General features: G+C 43.1%; 1 protein-coding gene across 1 annotated transcript in view; it reads left to right on the plus strand.

Moving 5' to 3' along the window:
• Nucleotides 1-22,857, plus strand: part of CP (ceruloplasmin) — a 46,268-nt gene that overhangs the window by 9,751 nt on the left and 13,660 nt on the right. The window contains exons 5-11 of the mRNA XM_066599168.1: nt 1,736-1,990; nt 2,100-2,265; nt 5,111-5,250; nt 9,786-9,932; nt 13,872-14,068; nt 16,148-16,298; nt 21,281-21,493. Coding sequence (XP_066455265.1) covers nt 1,736-1,990; nt 2,100-2,265; nt 5,111-5,250; nt 9,786-9,932; nt 13,872-14,068; nt 16,148-16,298; nt 21,281-21,493 — 1,269 coding nt within the window. The remainder of the gene's footprint in view (nt 1-1,735; nt 1,991-2,099; nt 2,266-5,110; nt 5,251-9,785; nt 9,933-13,871; nt 14,069-16,147; nt 16,299-21,280; nt 21,494-22,857) is intronic.

The following is a 22,857-nucleotide window of genomic DNA, read 5'->3' on the forward strand; positions in this document are numbered from 1 at the left end:
AAATCCATTTGTGTGCAGCTGACCTTAGACTGCAGTGTGTGCTCTTATGGGGGACTCTATTCAAGAGGAATGTTGGATAATTCTAAGACATCAGTAGTCATTAAAAGTGGCATTTTGCGTTCAATTTGAAGAAATCAGTTGTTATGTTATGTTGAGCTATTTAAATTGTTCTTGCTTGCTTTATTTATTTATTTTTCAAACTGCTGAATCTTAGTACATTTGGCAATTAAACCTCGCTTGCAATGGGGGTTGAATCATTTTAATTGCAACTATACACTGCTCAGTACTGCTGTATAATGTGCTCCATGTTATTGGTGCTTTTGGGGATGTGCTACAGAGAGGGAAGGTAAAACAGATCCTGCTCTCTGTGTATGAAGCCATCACAACAGCTAGATTTTACCCACTAGCTGAGGGGAAAATAAGAAGTAGAAATAGAACCTGTGTATTGGAAAACAGCTAGTACAGTGATTCCTCACTATATTGCGGTTCAATGATTGCGGCTTCAGTGCATCGCGGATTTTAGATACACCACATATAATTCTGTTTTTGCTTAGTTTTTCGCTATATCGCGGAATTTTGAGGTACACAATCCACCACTAGCGCTTGCAAATGCGAGATTATACACGGCACACTATTGGCTGATGGAATGTGTTCTGTATCCTGGGCGCTGATTGGCTCACTGATCGTAGCATCGGTCTGTTTGTTCACTTTTGCAATTGTTTGACAGTTCACCTGACAGATTCATTTGCGTAAATATAGCGCCACTACTTTGCGGATTTTCACGTATCGCGGGGGTCTCTGGAATGTAACCCCCGCTATAGACGAGGGATCACTGTAAATGCAGGATACAAGTCATATAATGGCCAGAAATACTGTTATTCTCATGTACACATGGCAGCTAATTCCGAAAAGTCATCTGGAAGCTTAGTTACACTGCATGTCTGTCACTACTGCATGGCGCTCTCAGAGAAAGGCAACATGAAGTTTCTGACAGGTTCCCTTTATAGAAGAAGTGTCAGCTTTTCTGACATGTCTGTCACTAAGAATTGAATTTGCAATGAAATATTTATAAAGCATCTTATCTCATACCGCTGAGTTGTGTTTTTCTTCTGTTATTTCTCCTAGAAATGTATGAATATATTGACAACTGGGTGTTACCATTCTCCTTGTCAGTGGGGTGTGTCCTTACACAGTCTGATATTGTCAGCCCCCAACTAGTTACCACAATTCATCAATTTATTAGGAAAATTACAGGAGAAATAACAGAGGAAGAGCACAACACAAAGATATAAGAAAAGATGCTCTGGAACACACATATTTACTAGTACAGAAATGTTCAGAAAGCAGAATGTGTAAAGTTTTTTTTTTACTAAATACATTTATTCCCCATCCACAGCATAGGTGATAAATATGTGATCACTGAGGGTCCAACCACTGGGACCCCTGGACATCACAAAAGTGGTAGTCCCTGAGTCCCTATAGGGAATGGAGTGATGGCACACATATGTAGCCACTGCTCTATTCACATCACCACTGCAGTCATGCAACCAAAGCCCAGCAGGGAGAACCCGGGCAGCGGTGGATTAAATCGGTGAGTATAACTTTTTTTAAAACATAACTTTTCATACCATAAGAAAAGTTAAAAATGATCTCTTTAAAGAAAAGGCTTTGTGAGCATTGTATGAAAAGTTGTTGTTTCTGCGGTCTACTTACTCTATTTCTTCTTGTGTTACAGCTATCAATGGATACATGTACGGGAACCTCCCAGGCCTCTCCATGTGTGAGAAAACAAAGGTCAAGTGGTATATGTTTGGTATGGGGAATGAAGTAGATATCCATTCAGCATATTTCCATGGTCAGGTGTTAACACAGCAGAGGTACCGAGTTGATACTATTAGTCTCTTTCCAGCAACAATGACCCAAGGTATAATGGAGACCAGAAACCCTGGGAAATGGCTCCTCAGCTGTCAAGTTAATGACCATTTAGAAGGTCAGTCATTTGGATCATTAGCAGATGATCAAACTTTTGTTCATATGACTTACCTATGAAATAAGAATTTAGTATTTTAGCTTTCTAACCAGTAATATTTGTTTTACAGGTGGTATGCAGGCAATTTTCGAAGTGAAAAACTGCACAAAAAGTTATAGGCATCAATGGAGGTCAAATGTGAGACATTATTTTATCGCTGCTGAAGAAATAATCTGGAACTATGGTCCAACATCTGTCAATCAGTTCACAGGACAAAAGTTAGATAATCCTGAGAGGTAAAAAAAAAAGTCTTGGTAATTCAAATGTGTAGCTAAAGAGGACCTGAAGGGCAAATGTTGGGTGCCAGGGGTGCACCAACAGGCTACTCTGCCTTGAGCATGGTATTTACACACAAGACTAAGGCAGAAAGCTGAATTGTCGCCTGGATGAAGGAAATCAGTTGTAGTAGTATGCCCCTGTGTAGAGTTGAGCGAACGTACTCTTCCCAGCCTGATGCTCGTTCAAGTACTAGCATACACGATGGTGCTCGCTGCTCGAGCGAGCATCACGCCGTGTTCAGCCCCTCCCCAGTTTTTGGCCCATCCCTGCTGTGACGTGTTAGTTTTTTGGGAGGGAAGAGAGAGAGAGAACACACACGAACCCAAAAAAAAAAAGCTCGGCACCTGGCGGCCCACATACAAAAATGCTTGAGTCTCCCATTGTAGTCAATGGGGTTCGTTACTTGAGTAGAGCTCTCGAATTTTACGAAAAGCTCGACTCGAATAACAAGGCCCCGAGCATTTGGGTGCTCGCTCATCTCTACCCCTGTGTTAATGGACTTTTCCACACAAATACTACTGAAGATCTATCCCTAGGATAGGTCATCAATATTTGATTTGCTGTGGTCCCGAGCATCAGACCCCAGTCAATTAGGTGACCACTGTTAGCGCTGCAATACACAGAAGTTGCCGTGGAAGCAGAAGGTTCCGACCGCTAAGTAGTGGCCGACTCTTGTAATTGCAGGCACAGCTGTCATTTATTTTTATTGCGAGCTACATCTTCATTTACAAGCACTGGCCACTACATAGGAGTTGGAGCAGCAGCTTCCACTCTGTACCCCTTTATGTTGTGGTGTTCGCAGCAGGCGCCCAGTCAGCTGATTGGCCGGGGTCCCAAGCAGCGGACCCCAGACAATTATCTATTGATTACCTATCCTGGGGATAGTTCCTTTAATTGACAACTCTAGCAAAAGACTTGTCATACTGGTTACATACAATCCTAGCAAGATTCTTGTGATATACCGCATGTAAATACATTTTGCAATGTTTTTTTTTTCTGCTTAGATTTGAAACAAATAGCTATAGTCATATGCTTTCCACTTTCACACTTTGGATTTTGTGCTTTGCAAATCCCCAGCAATTCTGCAGCAAATCCACATGAAAATCCAAATGTAAGACCTAGTAGATATTTCCACCATATGTGAAAGGGTAGGCTACACAGCAACTTTGGACACACAACATCAAATCTCAGACAAGCTGCCCAACCCAAAAATCTGAAGAACCTGTCCACAATTTGCTGTTGGGTGAGCCTTTTGAGTAGTGATTTGGCTGTCACAAAACAGTTAAATTGAGTCACAGTCGCACACAACTTGCATTGCAGTGTATGATGGCAAAGTTGTGTATGATTTGCAGCCCAAAATCTAGGTGTGGCTTTTTAGCAACTATGTATGCAATGTTAGCATTCTATGAATCGTAGAACTCATGAGTGATAACAGATGTACAGCATGGTGGTTCAGTGGCTAACACTGTTTCTTTGTACTGATAAGTAGTGCTGCTGGTCTTAAATACCCGGCTATAAAATCATCCTGATTTTTGCAAAAGTCCAAACCGATTTTTGGCGAAAATTGTGGGAAAATCAAATTTCCTGTAATGCTTGCTGCAGAGGTTAACGTCCAGCCAATTAGCAGCCAGGGCGCCTTGATGATGTGACCAATGTGTCCTTCAAATTGCATATAGGTAGCAGTTTCATTGGATGCCTGCATCACATGACCTAGCTATATTTAACACAGGTACAGTGTAACTAGCGGCCATTTTACAGTTGAGCACGGGATAGAGACGCTGCATCACATTTATATGCCTATATATAACACGTTGTAAATAGGGACAGATATTTTACAGAGTATATACTGCTGCTGGATATGAAAGCTTGTATACCAGCAGGGAACTTAAACTGAGTTCTATTTGAGGGAGCAGAGAAAGAAGCTGCATCGTGTTTATATGCCTATATGAAAAACGTTCTGTACATTGGGAAAGAGTAGATTTCTGCTGCTGTCAACGTATATAGCAGCAAAGCAGGCAAAGAATCTACGCTTAGGCTTGGCGAATATTGCAGTTCTTTGTCTGTGGCCTCAGATATCATTCAAAGTCGCCAGTCCGACCACTACGAATTAGTTGTAGACCTTATGCAGCTAGCAGTGGGGTTTGAGGAATTCAATAATGCTGCACCAAACAAGAACAGCTCACAAAGATGTAAGCTATACTCTGTGGCCTCCCATTCTCACATATCGTGCCTCCCAGAGATTGCAGTGTATTTAGTTGACAGTGGGTTTTTTTTGTTCACATAAAACAGAAAGAAACCCCAACAGGGAAACAGCAAATACACACAGTGCATGCCAGTGGCCTCAGACGTTGTTCAATATCGTCAATCTGCTCACTATGAATTATTTGCAGGCCTTACACAGCTAGCCGTTGGTTTTCTGTAAACTGCAAAATTAGCTGATAAGTTACATAACTACACTACAAGGTGAACCAAAAAATGTAATAAAAAAAATAATTATATAGGAAATATGAAGAAAGCAATGGGTAGGGGACGTGTCGGTGGCAGAGCTGGTAGAGGACAGGCTAAGTTAGCAAACAATATATTGAGAGGTTAATTTGGCATTTAGAGGACTGTGAGGGATGACACTCTGTACAGCACTGCAGAATTGAGTAAAATCAATGGATTGTTACTGATAGATAATGGTAAGTTTAATACTGACCTCTCCTGATCAATTGTGCTATAAATGTAGTAGATGTTTTGTAGCAGATGAGAGCATTATTCTATCGTCACATAAAATGAAAACATTGCCTTCTAATTTTTTAGTGAATCAGCAACATTTTTTGAGCAAAGTGAAAACAGAATTGGAGGTTCATATAAGAAGGCAGTTTATGTGGAATACACAGATAATACTTTCACAAAGAAGAAGGAAAGATCCAACGAGGAGGAACATCTTGGACTGCTAGGTAATTCCTCCCAGATCATTACTTTATTAGTATAACATAATAATGTCACAAATATTTCTAATAGTAAGTGATTCAACATATTAAGCTACAGTCACATCTGCACTCAAGCCGCTGGTACAGATCAGGCATGAAAGCCTGGATGAAGCAATGCAGCATGCTGCATTTTTTTTATCATCCGGGAAAACGACAGACAGCATAATGCAATCTGGTAGAACCATATAGTGGTATAATGGGGTCCATTCAGCACCATTCAGTTCCTGGTGTTCGGGCATGGTTTCCATTTTTTTGCTCCCATAACAGAGCTGAAAAATGGAAACCCATAAAAGAAACCCAGAACATGTGTGAAAGAGGCCTTCAGGCCCACTAACATGGAGCAATAATTGCTCAAAGATTGAGTGACAGCTTTGAGCGATCATTTTGCATAAACTATTAAGTAGCTACTCAGCTACTTAAGAGCAATTAAGTGTGCAAATCAAGCTCAGCTCAATGCAGTTAATAGCCCGAGGGCTATTATCTGCTCTCAGATCCTTTGTTCTCCAACAGGAAACAATGCAATCAGCACTACCCGCGGAGAACTGCTGATAAGGCTGAACAATGATTTTTAGGTTGGACTGAATTTGACTATAAGCTAGCAGTGCATGAAAAGTACACGATGGCCGCGCGTTTAGACGCAACGATTATCATGCAAACGATCGGTTTTTAGCGATTTTTGAGTGATCATCGCTCTGTGTAAATGGGCCTTTAGGTTGCTTTCCGACATAAAGATGATCACTCCAAAGATGGCTTTTGAGTGATCATTTTGCATAAGACTACTACTTGGTACTAATGCCTTTTAGTACTAATTAGCAGCGTGTGAGATGCCGGGAGCTGTATTCAGAAAACAGACCACCCGCTGTTCGCTGAATACATCCCCTTTAATCTGCCATGGGGCTGACAGCTGAGACAATGTAATCAGCGCTCCCTGGGCAGAACACAGCATACAGCCCTTCATACCAGCTGTTCTGCTGAATGACGGATTTCATGCAGAACTAAAATTCATCGTTTGGCAGAAAAGTGAAAGATGGGCACATTTACACACAACAGTGATTCTGTCACTAGATACATGAAGTTTGATTCGGAGCTGTGCTCGGCAGACAAGATGTCCTCCTCCGGTACTTTCCTTCTCTGTCTAATGAAATGTGCTACAGCAGTGATTGGCATCTGTAGTGGTCTCCTGATTAGATGCTAGAGTTGTTATTTCTGTAGTGCATCAGATCGGACAGAGACGGAAAGCACCAGCAGAAGAGGTCCTTCCCTAGCAGGGCGCATGCCAACAATTAAAAGTTGAATTCCGCACTTATATGTCTACTGACATCTTAAATAAATATAGCGAAATAGATCACAGCACACACTTCACCTTAAATATGCAGGGAAGACAATCCTCACCAGATGGTGCACGCTCATCAGAGATCCTGGATCGCAAATTCAGCAACAAAATATGTATGAGAGCAGCACTCCGGGGGTTAAGTAAAAGATCAAATCTTTATTGTGCCCACACAACGTTTCAATCCTCCATCCGAGGGTGTTTATCAAGTTCTAAATGACATACACAGACTCCAACATTAAATAGCACCCATAGCTCCACCTACATCAATCATAAACAACAAAACACATTACAATTAAAACAGATCAAACTTCATTGGGTGAATCAGTCCATCATAGCCAGGTGCAGCATACATAATAAAATCAAATGTTTAAAAGTGTCATACCCAGCGCTGTGTTCAGGCTGCCGCCAGTGTAGTCGCATATCTCTGACGTGGATCACTTCCTAGATTAACAATGAAGTTCTCGCGAGATCAGCAGAGCCTTCTGCCGAGTGTCGTCACCACCAGCCGTCTATTAGCATTTACAGCGCATGCGCAAGATTCCGATGTCTGCAGCACATCGCCACGGCCACAGAGCCCCTACTATAAGAAAAAGCTAAATACACTCATAGTCTATTGCGCATGCGCAGGATCGCGGAGCACCCGAATGAATGAATACAGTGCTCCCTCCACCGCGCAGTCCCTGCATAATCAAAATTCTCCATTAGTACAATCAAGGTGCCCTAGAGCAACATTTTTACTGTCAAGGAGTATAATCCATTCATCACTAAACAGAGATTTGCACAACGATATAGTTATGTTCATTTGATTACAAAGTAGTGTTACTCATTAGTATGGAACAGCAACGATGTTTTTATACTGAGACTCATCTCCTCTACCGACAACACTAATCAATAATATTCAATATAATGTAGTGCTAATGCGCAATCAAATTCTTATTATAATAGGCTAACCACCAAGTGTTCTTCAACACAGGCAGGCTATAAATAGTTGATATCTACACAGTGGTGCAGCCTAAACCAGTTGCAATAAGTGTGACACACAAACATGATTCAATATGCAACAATCATAACTTTATTTAAACAATTTATATGGCACAAGGCACAGATGTAGAATGCGTAAATAATAGCTGCGTCACCCAATGCGATCTGAAAACAAAAGAGAAAAAAACACTTAATTAAAATATGACTTAAAAACAATGTACGAATCAAGTAACAAAACATCACTAGATTTCTTAATACACATTATTTGAAGTATAGTAACGGATTATACTCCACATTTAAGCCACTAGGGGCCAGCGCATCCAACTTGAAGATCCATTTCGCTTCCAACAATTTCAATTTTCGTTCTCTGTCGCCGCCTCTTATATCCCTATCCACTGAGTCAATGACCTTAAACTGCAACTGACTGATGGAGTGATTATGGTCCTCAAAGTGCTTAGGGATGGGAAGATCACGTTTCTTGGTCCTGATGTTGCTCTTATTGTTAGCTATCCGTTTGCGAACCTCCGTAGTGGTTTGACCCACATATTGGAGGCCGCACGGACAGCTAATCAGATATACGACAAATGCTGACCAACAACTATACCAGCCACGTATATAAAACCGTTTCCCGGATCTCGGATGTACAAAGCTGTCCCCTTTGGCCATGTTATGACAGGCTGCACATCCGAGACACGGAAAGTTACCATTTCTGACAGGGGCTAGTGTTCTCTGTATAGAACCCAGAGGAAGAGCAGAAGATATATGGACCAGACGATCTTTTAAATTTTGTGCCCGTTTATATGCCATCATGGGTGGACAAGTAAATTCTGCAATCTCGGGGTGGCACCTCGAAAGAATGTGCCAATGTTTTCTTAAGATGTGTCGGATCTCATGACTATGTGATCCAAAAGTGGAAACAAATGGTATCCGTTTTGTAGCCACACTTGTAGTGGTGGCAGGTTTAAGGACAGAAGCACGTTCCACTTGTTTGATTTTGTTCATCTGTTCACACAATAAATCTTGTGGATAGCCTCTAGAGGCAAACTTATTATACATTGTTTCAAGCCGTACATCAAAATACTCATCGTTTACCACCCGCCGGACTCGGAGCATCTGGCTCCATGGTAAAGATTTAATCATGGCCGGCGGGTGGCAACTCGAATAATGCAGTAAGTTGTTGCGATCGGTAGGCTTGGTGTATAAATCAGTCTTCAAACAAGTGCCTTGTTTGATAATCAAGACGTCCAAAAATTGTATGGACGTATCTGATGCAGACAGGGTGAATTTGAGCTCTGGCAGAAAGTTGTTCAATTCAGTATGAAAAGTATTTAACTACTGAAGCGAACCGTTCCATATGACGAAGACGTCGTCGATGTACCTCCACCATACCTGGGCAAAGGCCCAGGATGGGGAGGTACAGAGACACGTCTCCTCCATATGGCGCATGAATAAATTAGCGTAAGATGGGGCCATATTGGACCCCATCGCGGTTCCTTGTAACTGCCGGTAGAACCGATCCTGGTACAAAAAGAAGTTATTGGACAGAACCAACATTAATAATGTCAGAACCAAATTCACGCAGTCTGCAGACAGAGTTGATCCAGACAAAAAGTGTCCCACAGCAGCTATGCCAATGTCGTGTTTTATGATAGTATACAATGACGAGACGTCAAACGACGCCAAAATGGCGTCCTCATTGATAGAAATTGACTCTAATTTGCATAAAAAATCCGAGGTGTCCTTGATATAGGACCTAGCCTCTGTGGCATGCTGTCTGAGTACTCTGTCTAGAAACCGAGACACATTGTTGAAAACAAACCCCCTCCCAGATACAATAGGTCGTCCCGGGGGACGCTGAATATCCTTGTGGACTGCTCTCATACATATTTTGTTGCTGACATCTTAAATAAAGGTATGATGCCTCCCTGCTAATCCCTACGTTGATCTGTCAGCAGTTTTGCATGGACAAAACCATAGACAGAATCAATTTACGTTTCTCAGCTATAGCAGTTGCACAGGGGCCCAGCAGGTAAGTGGGGCCCCAGCTACCACTGCTTTTTACTGTCTTACTACACTTGAATCCACTCCTTAGCAAATGTGTGACATAAAATAGACATACCACTCATTAACAATAGTGTATTCAGTTATATAGGATCACATCTATTCATTTCCATGTCTTATTTATTAGGGCCAGTCCTTTTAGCAAAAGTAGGAGATCACATCAGAGTCACATTTAAAAACAATGCAAGCCGTCCATACAGCATCCAAGCTCATGGGGTGAGCTATTCAAAAGACATGGAAGGAGCGCTCTATGGGACGGGTGACATTGCCGAAGGTAAAAATAAGATCTGTAAATATTGGTTATGTAAAGCAAATTTCTGCTTCCTACACTTTTATATTTTGTGAGCTATTAAAAATTTGTAGCATGTATTTTAATGAAGGTCTTATAGTAGCTACAAAAATATTGTCATTGTTTACAAATTATTTCACTACTTTCTATATGTTCTTTTATGTAACATCTATGCAAGATATGTTGAAGGGCTTGTCTTTTGACTACAACCCCTGTCTATATGCCCTACTAGGGCAAATGGCAGTCATAGAGTGATTGGCTTTATGAGAGCAGCTCCTGTCCTGCCATATTCAAGCCACCTTAATATCAGGGCTCACTCACATGGGCGTATGTGGCCCACGTATTACTCGCGTATTCTTTACATGCGTAATACGTAGTACACAGCAAATATGCATGTGTGTATTTGCTATGTATATTAAATCCCCATAGCCTATAATGGTGTGTACGTATGCACATGAAAAAAGTGCAGGAGTTAGTGGCCCAATAGAAATCAATGGGCTTTTAGCACCGCATATTACGCTTGTAAAAACTACGCATGCCACATACGCTCATGTTAGTGAACCCTTAGGGTGCTTTCACACAACAGTTTTTATGCTCATTTTTTTTCTGAGCCAAAACCAGGAGTGGGTCCAAAATATGGAAAACCAAGTTGTTATTGGAATTCCTCCCAGTAGGATTAGAGACTAGAATAGTTACTATCACACTTGGATCATCTCAATATTCTAAAACACTGCTTCGCTTATTTTCTTCAGTTTTATATTTTCATTCAGATGTACAGAAAAATAGTGTATTATCATTTTATGCTGCTGATGTTAAAAACTCTTATATAAAAAAGACAAAAGTATTATAGAGGTGACACCTTTATTGACTAACCGGAAATATTACAGTACTGTTCAAATTTTTCCAGTTATTTTTGACATTAACACAGTTTAAGTCCAGCAAATAACGTGAAAAGTTAAAAAGTAAGTTAAAAACATAAAAAATATTGTGAAATTTTAACCTAAAACTCAATAATATTCTGAATTTTAATTTTTTACCAAAGAGATTTTTTCAGGGAACACAACAAGGGCAGCAGTTCTGCAGCACAGAAAGCAAATTATTGTTTGAAACTGGATGCAAACTATTCCTACAGGTGTCTCAACTTTTGTAGATTACTTTCAAACCCTCTGATTCTATATAACCGGTGTTGAAACAGACTGCGTTACAATACTCTCTAGGGCAGGGGTTGGACAGTTTTGCTTTTCAGGACAGAGCACATTGCTATATTAATGGCAAGAAAAAGGCAATTAACCAAAAAAGACAGACAAAAATTATAACCATTACAAGTGCATGTCTGTCTTAGGGCTTATTCACACGTCCGTATATCGACTGGGTTTACAGTTTCCCTTTCTGCAGGGGAAGGAAGCGGGCCAGGCTGGGAGTAGTGCACTGAGCTCCCACCCCCTCTCCGCCCTCTCTCAGTCCCTCGTCACTATTTGCAATGGGAGGGGGCGGGGTGCAACTTAGCTCCGCCCCTGCCCTCCCATTGCGAACATTGGCAAGGGGCGGAGAGGGGGTGGGAGCTCAGTGCACTGCTCCCGGCCCGGCCCGCCTCCTCCCCCTGCAGAAAGGGACACTGTGTATTGGCCAGGCGTGAAAACCCTGCCGATATACGGACGTGTGAATAAGCCCTTAGGCCTTAGTCAGACGGGCGTTTTTTTGCGCGATTTGCGCATCGCATGTTGCATGCGCATGCGCAAATCGCGTGACCAGCGGCGAAAAATCGCGGGAAAAATCTGCACCTCGCTGCGTTAATCGTCGCAGCAAAACGCCCGTCTGACCGGAGAAAAATCGCCGTGCGCATCAAAATGCGCATGAAACTTAGACTGACCGGCGAAAAAAATGATTTTGGTGCGCACATAAAACGCAGAACGCAGATAGGCGCGATCTGCGAATCGTCGTGTCCTATAATTTTTCGCATATCCGCATAAAAAGCGGACATGTGACCGATACCATAGCGAACCATTGGTTCTATATATGCACAAATCGCATGCGCGAATCGCGCGAAAAAACGTCTGACTAAGGCCTTACAGAGAAATTGCCAAGAAAGCCAAGGTGGCAGTCAGTACATTTTCCTACAGCATCAAAAGGCACTTACAAACAGTAGGAAACTCTGACAGGAAGAGGTCTGGCAGACCAAAGGCCACTACAGAATCAGATGACAAGTTTTTGAGAGTCAACAGTTTGTGTGATTGGCGCCTCACAGCACAAAATCTTCAAGCTTAATGCAGCAAAAAATAACCAAGTTTCCATTTCAACTGTGAAGAGAAGACTTCTATCTGCAGGTTTTACAGGCAAACTAAAAAATAGACTTGCCTGGGCCAAGCAGCACCTCCAGTGGACTACTGAGGTGCGAAAGAAGGTCTTATGGACTGATGAATCAATATTTGACATCTTTGGTACATCACGCAGGGTTTTTGTATGCTGTCGAGCAGGTAAAAAGATTGTTCCTGAGTGTGACACCAACTGTTAAACATGGAGGAGGAAGTGTGATGGTCTGGGGCTCTTTTACTACATCCGAAATTGACATCTTGTACAATGTGACCGTCACACTGGACAAAATTGGCTACTATAGCATTTTGATATGTCATGTAGTACTCTCCGATGTATGCCTAGCTGGTCAGGGACTCGTATTACAGCAAGACAATGACCCAAAACATACTTCGAGGTTATGTCAGAACTACGTAAGAGACAAGAATTAAATGGTCTGAATAGTCTCTAGACTTAAATCCCATTAATTTGGTATAAATTAAACAGTAGGGCGAAAGCAAAGCAACCTACAAGTGCAGCACATTTATGGGAACTTCTGCAACAATATTGGGAAGACATTTCTGAACAATATGCGAATGCAATTGTGGAAAGAACACCTTGATTGTGTAAAGCTGTTATATCAGCTAGAAGTGGCTACTCTGAAGAGTCAAAAATCTAGATTTAAATTGAAACAAAGTTAATCCAGATTTTTTTATTCATCTTAACTTGTTTATTTGTTTTTTGCTTTCGTCTCAAATGTACAAATGTGTAAATGTCAGTAAAAACTGGAAAAATGTTAGTGTTCTAATACTTTTGATCGGTAGTGTAAGTATGCAAGCTTTCAAAAGTCCCTTCATCAGTCATGCAAACAAATGGAGCACTGAGAATTCACTCCCTTAAAAGGTGTCAATACTGAAAGGTGAGAATGAAATGGAGAAGAATCTGGGAATTCAAGCTGTATTTTACAGTCATTAATACAAGCACTTAATCTAATATCTGGATTTATGACTTACTACTTGGACACTTCAGACCAGCATCAGACTGACTCCAGATCCGTGAACACCGAAGTCACCACTTTATTGCTTGTCCATTCATAACACAAACCTTAGTTTCATCCCAATGATGTATCACCCAATGTCTTGGTGTAACATTTTTTAAATGTTGTACGTTTCTCTTAAATCTTCATTTGTTAAGTGCCTGATGAAGGGTCTTCTTTGTCTTGAAAGCTTGCAAATAGAACTTTTCTCGTTAGCCAATAAAGGTATTACCTCAATAGCAGTTTTGTCTTTTTATAAAAGTATTTAATATCACATATATTTTCATTCCAAAAATATTTGACTGCCTCATTAATAATTGTGATTGAAAGAACATTAGAATATTAAGTGCCCCTTCTGTATGTTTGAATGTCATTAATTGAAATTAATCGGCTTAATGTGCCTTCAATGGCAGTGAAGGATGCAGGTAGTGAGTGTGCATATCAGCATGATCCCAGGCCTTAATATCTACCCTTACAGAGCACAGAAAATATATTGTTCCCCAAGCACAAATTATTAATAAAAAATGAAAACTAGAAGTTAAATTTTCTGATTTGTGTTATTTCTCTGGCAATTATTAAAACTGTGTATCCAAATACAGAGTCGCAGGCTTCCCATGTGGCCCCTGGAGACACATTCACATATGAGTGGGATGTACCCTACAATATGGAGTCAACTATGCATGACACAAACTGCTTACCATGGCTGTACTACTCATCGGTTGATGCAGTCAGGGACACAAATTCTGGATTGGTGGGTTCTTTGTTGGTGTGCAAGTGGTTAGTTAACGGCACACAGGTTAGTACTGGTTTTCTCTCATTTATTTGTACATATATCATATGTTGTATTATAGTATACTTGTTAGCTTGATTATATTTACAATGTGTGTGACTGTGTTCTGCTTTAGAACAGTAGAAAGTAGAATTTATCATCTAAAATTAGAATTTATTGTCATGTTACATGTTATAACCATCCAGGATATTTAGTAGAGTTCTTCCAACTCTACTGTCTGTGTCTATATACTAATGAGCCTGAGCTGGAGGGTCTCTAAAAAGAACAACTCTTTTTTTGGTTCTTTTTACATTTCCCTATATATAAGCTGACCATAGGTTTTAGATAAAGTCAGACCCATGATGATCATTGCCAGGGCAGCTTCATTCTGAGAAAGGGTTGTCCAGCTGGGACAACCTGTAAGTAATATGAAAGACTGAGTGCATGTATATATAAAAGGGAGTCCATGATTTGTCAAAGCCATTATGTATGCTGTTTGGTTAACATTAGTCATGAGTGAACTTTTGAAAAGTTTGGTTCGGCCAGTTCGACAAATTGCGAAAACAAGTTTGGTTCCCCCAAAATTGGTTCAAACTGAACTGGAACTTCACCAATACTCCTAAAACTGATGTATAATTCTTTATAAGAGCCACAAAAGCCCTGTGTATATCTCTTAGGTAACCTAGGAGTGTATTAAGTACTTTTAAGCTGTTGTAAGGCAAGGTTAATGAAGAAAAAGTGGAAAGAAAGAAGGAAAAAGAAAACAATAGTAAAAGAAGAAGGACAATTCGGGAAAAAGGAGGAAAAGAACTAAAAAAAAGGAAAAGGGGAAGGAAAAGGAAGTGAAAAGGAAAAAGTGGAAGAATGAAAAAGAAGGAACAAAAAGAGGAATGAAAAAGAAGAAGAAAGGAAGAATAAGAAAAAGGAAAAAGATTATTTTTCCTTCCTTTTCCTTGTTCTTTATTTTTCCTTCTTCTTTTTCTTATGTTTCATTCTTCTCCTGTTTCTTTCTTCTTCTTTTAGCAGGTTTGGCTGACATGAACCACCCGAGGTTTAGGTTCGCGCTGAACCAAACTTTTAGTAAAGTTTGACCCAAAACAAGGTTCTACTGTTTTGGGTCACTCAACACTACTTCAGATTTTTGCCAACACATAAGTACAATCATATTTATATACACTGAATTACCATTTTATTAGAGACACTGGCGCTTTCACTACTGGAGATTCCTGCATGGAAATTAGACCGGTGAACCCACAGTACAGAATTAAATTAACTGAACAAGTTTTCCGTGGATCACTTTCAGGCCTTAGTCAGACGGGCGTTTTTTTTGCGCGATTTGCGCATGCGCATGTGTCCGGCGATTTTATAAAACCATTGCTTTGCAATGGTATCGGACACATGAGAGCTTTTTATGCGCTCGTCCGATAAATTATAGAACAGAAATCACAGATTCATGAATTCATGAATGGGTGTGAGTGAGAGCTGCCTCTGATTGGCTCAGCGCTGAGCCAATCAGGGGCAGCTCTCACTCACACCCACTCACACCCACTGCAGGCTGGCCGCGCTTAACTCCGTCTGCCGGGATAAGTGGAGTATATATATATTTTTTATTTTTACACATTTCTGGATGAATTGCAGGGAAGGGCTTATATATTTAATCCCTTCCTGACAATTCATCGTGAGATCGCCCACAGCGCATTGCTTTCAATGGAGCCGGCTGTATTGCCGGCTCCATTGAATTCAATGTGCTGGACAGCTCCGGCCTGTTTCTATTGAAACGCGGCTAGGAGCAGTTTTTTCAGGCGATTTTTCGGCCCCGGTCACGCGATTTGCGGATGCGCATCCGTCATGCGATCTGCAAATCGCGGCAAAAAAACGCCTGTGTGACTAAGGCCTCAGTGTGAATTCACATTAGAATGGGAGCATGTCAAGAATGCAATAACAGACTTATTCGCATCCTCAAGTTCTGCTACTATGATTTTAGCAAGTAAGAGGAATGAAAAAAACCCACTACAATTCATTCCCTTCTGGTTGTATAGTTATCAGTGTCGTACCTTTCATACTTTAATCAGATGTGGTTGTAAAGATATGTTTATATTGTTGCAGAGAGGAATCGCTCACAATTATTTCATAATGCCTAATGTTTTTGATGAAAATAAGAGCTGGTATCTGGAAGAGAACATTCAGCTTTTCACAAAAAGCCCTCACACTGTGGACAAGGAAGATCCTGATTTCCAGGAAACCAATATGATGCACTGTGAGTTATTAAGCTTTATCATTTGGTGTGTAGCCTGCTTCTCGTCAAGTTATTAGTAATTATTAGAAAATTATATTACCAGTGTTTCTGGTGGCACAATGGCACATCCATTATGATCCCCACACATAACACACACAGCTCTACTACATCCATCCTGATTCCCACACATCACAGACACAGCACATCTGCTTCTCATCAAGTAATGTGCAGCAAGACCTGGTTAAAACAGTGAAGATTTTTTGGCTACTTTATGCCAGGTCCACGGGAGCTGTAATGAGCATAGCGCCCGAGAGACTTAGGCACAACTCCACAACTGGCATCGAATAGCACATGGACACTTGTCTGTATGCTGCCTGTTATACATGGACTCTGCACATTGGCATGCACTGGCATGTTGGATTTCTTGTTCATGAAACGGACATAAATAGGACATGCCATGAGTTTTTTCATGCAGACCATGAGTTCATGTGAAAAAACGTCCATGTGTATAGTCTAGGGCAGGTCGAAGGGCGCAAACCAGCAGCAAGTGGGGCGAATTCAAGTAGGTAGGCATCCACAAATGACCAGTTAAAGTCGTGAAGGTGGTAGGAGGGAAGAAGCCTATGTGGCATGCATAGCTCATCCCAGCAAACTTTGTACAAAGCACAGAACATGTTAGGATTGGAGGTATACATTAAAGAGGTTTTCCTGGGCAAATACTATGGATGACTTATCCACAGGATTGGTAATTGCAGATGCAGCTCTCAGCATAAAGGATAAATTTGAAGTGTTAGATGCAGTGGAGTAATTTATTGCTATACCGCATATACAAAAGATCACACTGTGGCGAGACTTGAGGGTCTAAATAAATAACAGAGTAAACGCTAACAAAGTTTACTAAAGAAGATTTACACTGTTAAAACTTTTTTGTTGCATTGTATAAAAGTGAAGAAAAAAGAAGCCCACATGCATGCAATATCCCTGATCACATTACTAGACAGCATAAGGGCCAAATAATACAACCAGACCTTGATTAAATATAACCACCACATAATGACTAATTCCACTATACTGTTAATAAATAAAGACCTGTACAAAGATCAGTATAACCACTATAACATTATATGAGGGTTAAACAATACCGCCAGATTGTGACTACATACACCACTACATAGTGATCAATATCAATATATTATCACTGAATAAATATATCTAGAAGAATCAATAACACTATATGAGGGCCATAAAATACCCCCAGAACAGGACCCCATGATACCACCATAGTGTTTCTGAAAAAAACAAATACTATTCAAGGACCATTGTTACTCCCTCCATACAGTGAGCATATAGTGGTAGATATCAGCTCTACACAGGTGCTCTGCAAAGCGATTACAGCACTGTTATAGGCAGTGATCACAGGTGACATTGTCTCTGACTAGTGTCTTTGGGCTTTCTCTTTTCTTCTCTATCTGGCCCAGAACATCATAATGACTTCTCCTAGTCACAACTTGTCTCTGGAATTTTGGAATTTGACACAGATATCTTTGATTCCTCAATTTCACAGCCACCTGGTTTTGTTTTCCAAATCTCAACATATTCTCCCCATCCACAGTATCCCAGACATTAATAATGCCACCTGTGGTGGACCACACAGTAAGGCCTCTTGTCCATGGAAAAAATGTGGCCTGCGCGGATATGTAACGTGGATTTCCGCAGCGGATGCAGTGCGGATGAACTTAAATTCCTTTTTTTTTCATGCGGGAGATCAATTAAGCTATGAGCTCTATGAGCTCCAGCACGCGTGATCTGCACTTAAATGGAGCATGTCGCGTTTTTTTCACGCACATAAAATTTTGAAATCACTTTAAAATACCATCTGTGGCTATTTATATAATCACGGGTGGTCAATGCATTCCTGTTCCTTTACATGCGGATCACGCGTGGTGGTGATCCGCTGCAGATTTTAAAATATATTTTCCCCATGAACATGAGGCCTAATAGTATCCCCCTTTTTGTGCTCCCAGTAGGCCTCACACAATGAGTGCTACTTTTAGTGCACTGAACACAGTACAAGTGCCCCTGTTCAGTAATAATCCACAGACAGCACATGGCCCCAATAAGGTAGCGTGCCAGAGGCCTCAGCTGAATTTTTGGACCTAAACTGAACATTCATATAGCCTGATCTCTCTAAGGCCGGTTTCACATCTGCGTCGGGACCTCCGACTGAAGGTTCTGTCACAGATCTGCCTCAAAATACTGCAAGAAAAAGTGCTGCAAGCTGCTCTTTTTCTTCTGTCCAAAAGCCAGGTAGCTGGGCGGAAAGCGGATGAACCCCATTATAGTCAATGGGATTTATCTGTCACTGTTCAGTTCCGTCCAGAGGCAGAACTGTTCGGCCACATGGATTACCCTTTCCTGCTCCCCAAACGGAGCAGAAAATTGGAATCCCTGATGCAGATGTAAAAACCAACCTAACCAATCAGTTGGGATATTCCTACACACAGCGGAAATGCTGCCGATTTTCTGTGTGAATCTGCATGCGGAAAATCCACAACGTATCACAGTAGCAGCGCAGTGGAAGAGAATTTAACCCTTAGCAATCCAATTTTGGATTCAGGGTTTCCTAGGGGGCTTTCTCTTTCTGCCATTTTACAATGGCGCCATCTTCTGGCTAGAGCCAGTACTGCGGTATGGGACATGCTGGAGAGGCCCCCGACAACAGAGCGGCCAGTAATATACAGTGAGAATAGCCCGCCGGATGTCTTCCGACATCGGAGCTGTACAGCCTACAATCAGAATGTCTTTAGACGTCAGACAGTGGATTGGAAAGGGTTAAAGAATCTCATCCACACACTTGGAATAAATATCTGTGCATATACTGACACGCAGAGCGGATTTCCATCACAGATTTCGCCTTCTCACTGCATATGGTAAATCCTTGGCAAAACTGCAGCAAAAAAAATGCTGATATTGCGGCAGAATTTGTGGTGAAAATACGCAAAGGATTTATTCACCCCATGTGGATGTAGCAGTACATATTCTCTGGACTTCTCCTTTCCTGCTTTTGGCCGAGAGCACACTACCTATTTTGGCTGCTGTTTTTCTTCTGTAAGACAGATGTGTGTCCCGGCCCGACCGCGACTCTCCTGACTCGAACTCTGACCATCATACATTCCTATGATAATTGCAGTTCCGGTAAGGAGACCCGCGGTCAGGCCAGGACTCACATCCATATCACGTATGAAAAATGGCAGCCTGAATATAGTAGTATGCTTCAAGTTTTAGTGGATCAAGAGTCCATCGATGTCTTCATATAAAGGTGTCGTAAACCATTACACATATCTACACAAATAAACAACTATCTTCTCTTCTAGAACTGGTTTTATACACACAGCCAGGTTCATTCAGGTGAGGTACTGGTTATATAATGTGACTGGAGCAGGAGGGGCATGCTCCAGGCAGTTAGAGGAGGACCCTGATTGTCAGTAGTCAGCCATTGCCTTAAAAGATGCATGTGCAGGTTTAAAGCCCATTAGTGAGGTCAGTAAAAGAGCGTATTGGTCGTCACTAAGGAGTCAACCAATCTATCATGTAAGCGTCTAGGTCAATGGTGACGAATCTATGGCATGCCATTTGTTACTAGTACTATTAGAATAATGTGACCAGACATCCCAATTTTGGCAGGACAGTCCTGCTTTGGGCGCCTGTGTCCCGCAGTTTCCAGTGTCCCTAAGCGGACAGCTTTTTGGCCCACTTTCAAGATGTCTGTCCCGCTTTTGGGACATCGGGTCACTATGAAAGTTATTACCAGCCATGGTACTGCGGATCCCTGGCTGGTAATCACTCAGCAGCACTGCTATGGGTGTACATACTGATGCCAGTGTGTGCACCCGGGTTCCTCCTCCCCTGACCTCTTCTTGGTTATGCAGGAGAGGAGAGTGAGGAGGCGTCTGGGCGCACAAACTTCCGTCCCTCAGCAGCATCAAGCTGAGGAGCAGCGGCGCTTTGAAAAGAAGGGGGAGGTTCTATCATGTATCGGTCTCAGAGGAGCGCTATTGGGGCTATTGTTGGGGTCACTATTACTGCTGGGGCTGATATAGGGGACACTAAAACTACTGAGGCCACTGTGGAGGGTCACTATTACTACTGGGGCCGATATAGGGGACACTAATACTACTGAGGCCACTCTGCATGTGGCAGCATACCTCAAGCTGTCTTAAGCCTTTTTTACACGGCCGTGAAAATTGCGCAAGATTTGTGTATTGTGAGATGTGCAAATCTCATAAGAATTCTTATGAATGGGGTCATATACATGAGCAATGTTTTTTTCTTTTTTCCGGCATTGCTTCGTGGTGCAGAAAAAAAACGCAGTATGTCCTACCTTTGGGCGTTACCTCGGAACGCATCACCCATTGTTTTCAATGGGACAGAAAAAAATATTGCACGGCCTGTGATGTGCACATGAATACGATGCAAGGTTTCCCATTGAAAACAATGGGAAACACTTGGTATTCTCTAACACAGTTGAAAGCCGCACAGGAGGATTGCTACTTCACAGAAGTGATGGGAGGAGTTTTTCTTTTTACAGAAAAATACTTTGTCTCTGCCGATACATCGCATGTGCACAAGCGCGATATCAGGCTGAGTTTCACGGCCCAACATCACGCTCGGCCTTAGTATTCAGGTTACATTTCTGTGTTGGCACTTTGCTATAAATAAGTGGGTTTTGGGTTACAGTTTGGGCACTCGGTCTCTAAAAGGTTCGCCATCACTGGTCTAGGTTAAGATACAGTGGCTTCACTAGTCCCAGTACAGAACACTCAGCTCACCCACAAAAGGCAATGAGTTTACACATAATTGCTTTTACCTTTCACAGTTTTCCATATGAGCAGATTCCTCATTCCCAGTTTCAGTTTTTGTAATGTAATCCATTCTACTGTCCAGCACAACATCTGTTGGCTTCTTCTTCTAATGGGTCTCTGTATATTGTGCCCTGTAAACAGCAATCAATGGATACATGTATGGAAATCAGCCTGGGCTAGATATGTGTAGAGGAGACACAGTCATTTGGCATATGATGGGACTAGGAACAGAGGTTGACATGCATGGAATACACTTTACAGGAAATACCATTCGGATCCACGAAACAACAAGAGATGTGGCCAGCTTATTCCCGCACATCTCATACTCCGTGATAATGAGCCCTGACAATGAAGGTAAGTAGCAGAAAACGATTCTACAAGTAAATGCTTGACATCTACTTCCCTGCTACTAATTGCAGAATGTTTTAACTGTTATTACATGATATTACACGGCAGGTGGGCAAATGTCTACTTAAAGGAGATGTCTCGAGGAAGCAGTTAATTTTTTTTTTTGCCCAGTCCCCCCCATTAAGCATACATAACTAAGCCCCCCTGTAAATGACATTTCTAGCTGGTTCGTACTTACCGTTCCAGCGTTTCAGCAAGTTATAAAAGTTTCCTCAAGATGGCCGCCGGCTCTTTCCCAGTCGCTCGCTGCAGCCCGACGTGCGCGCTCCCGAGACGCCGCCAGCTGTGTCTCCATGGCAACCGGACGCATCGCAGCCGCCGACCAGACGCCCCGCAGCCGCCGACCAGACAGCAGGTAACCGGCGCTAGCCCCCGGCTCCCCAGCGCTAGCTCCCCCGGCGCAGCGACAGCCCCCCCCCATCGCAGCGACAGCCCCCCCGGCCTAGCGCTAGCTCCCCCGGCGCAGCGACAGCCCCCCCGGCCTAGCGCTAGCCCCCCCGGCCTAGCGCTAGCTCCCCCGGCCTAGCGCTAGCTCCCCCGGCCTAGCGACAGCCCCCCCGGCCTAGCGCTAGCTCCCCCGGCCTAGCGCTAGCTCCCCCGGCCTAGCGACAGCCCCCCCGGCCTAGCGACAGCCCCCCCGGCCTAGCGCTAGCTCCCCCGGCCTAGCGCTAGCTCCCCCGGCCTAGCGACAGCCCCCCCGGCCTAGCGCTAGCTCCCCCGGCCTAGCGCTAGCTCCCCCGGCCTAGCGCTAGCTCCCCCATCGCAGCGACAGCCGCCCCGGCCTAGCGACAGCCCCCCCGGCCTAGCGCTAGCTCCCCCGGCCTAGCGCTAGCTCCCCCGGCGCAGCGACAGCCCCCCCGGCCTAGCGACAGCCCCCCCCATCGCAGCAACAGCCGCCCCGGCCTAGCGACAGCCCCCCCGGCCTAGCGCTAGCTCCCCCGGCCTAGCGCTAGCTCCCCCGGCGCAGCGACAGCCCCCCCGGCCTAGCGACAGCCCCCCCCATCGCAGCGACAGCCCCCCCGGCCTAGCGCTAGCTCCCCCGGCGCAGCGGCAGCCCCCCCCCCCCCCCCCCCCGAGGCTTCTCGGGGCTGCTGGGCTGGGCTGGTCTTCTCCGCTGGGCAGCTCCAGTTTCTGCACCTTCCTCTAACAGAGGATGGTGCAGAATGGCCGCTTCAGCGCGCTCCCGAGCAGTGACAGCTCGTCTGCGCATGCGCAGAAGAGCTGTAGCGGGGAGCACACTGAAGCGGCTCGTGCTGAATGGAGAAGACCGGACTGCGCAAGCGCGTCTAAAAAAGCAAGCTGCCAGCGAA

This window comes from Eleutherodactylus coqui, chromosome 1 (genome assembly GCF_035609145.1).
Source record: "Eleutherodactylus coqui strain aEleCoq1 chromosome 1, aEleCoq1.hap1, whole genome shotgun sequence".
NCBI lineage: Eukaryota > Metazoa > Chordata > Amphibia > Anura > Eleutherodactylidae > Eleutherodactylus > Eleutherodactylus coqui.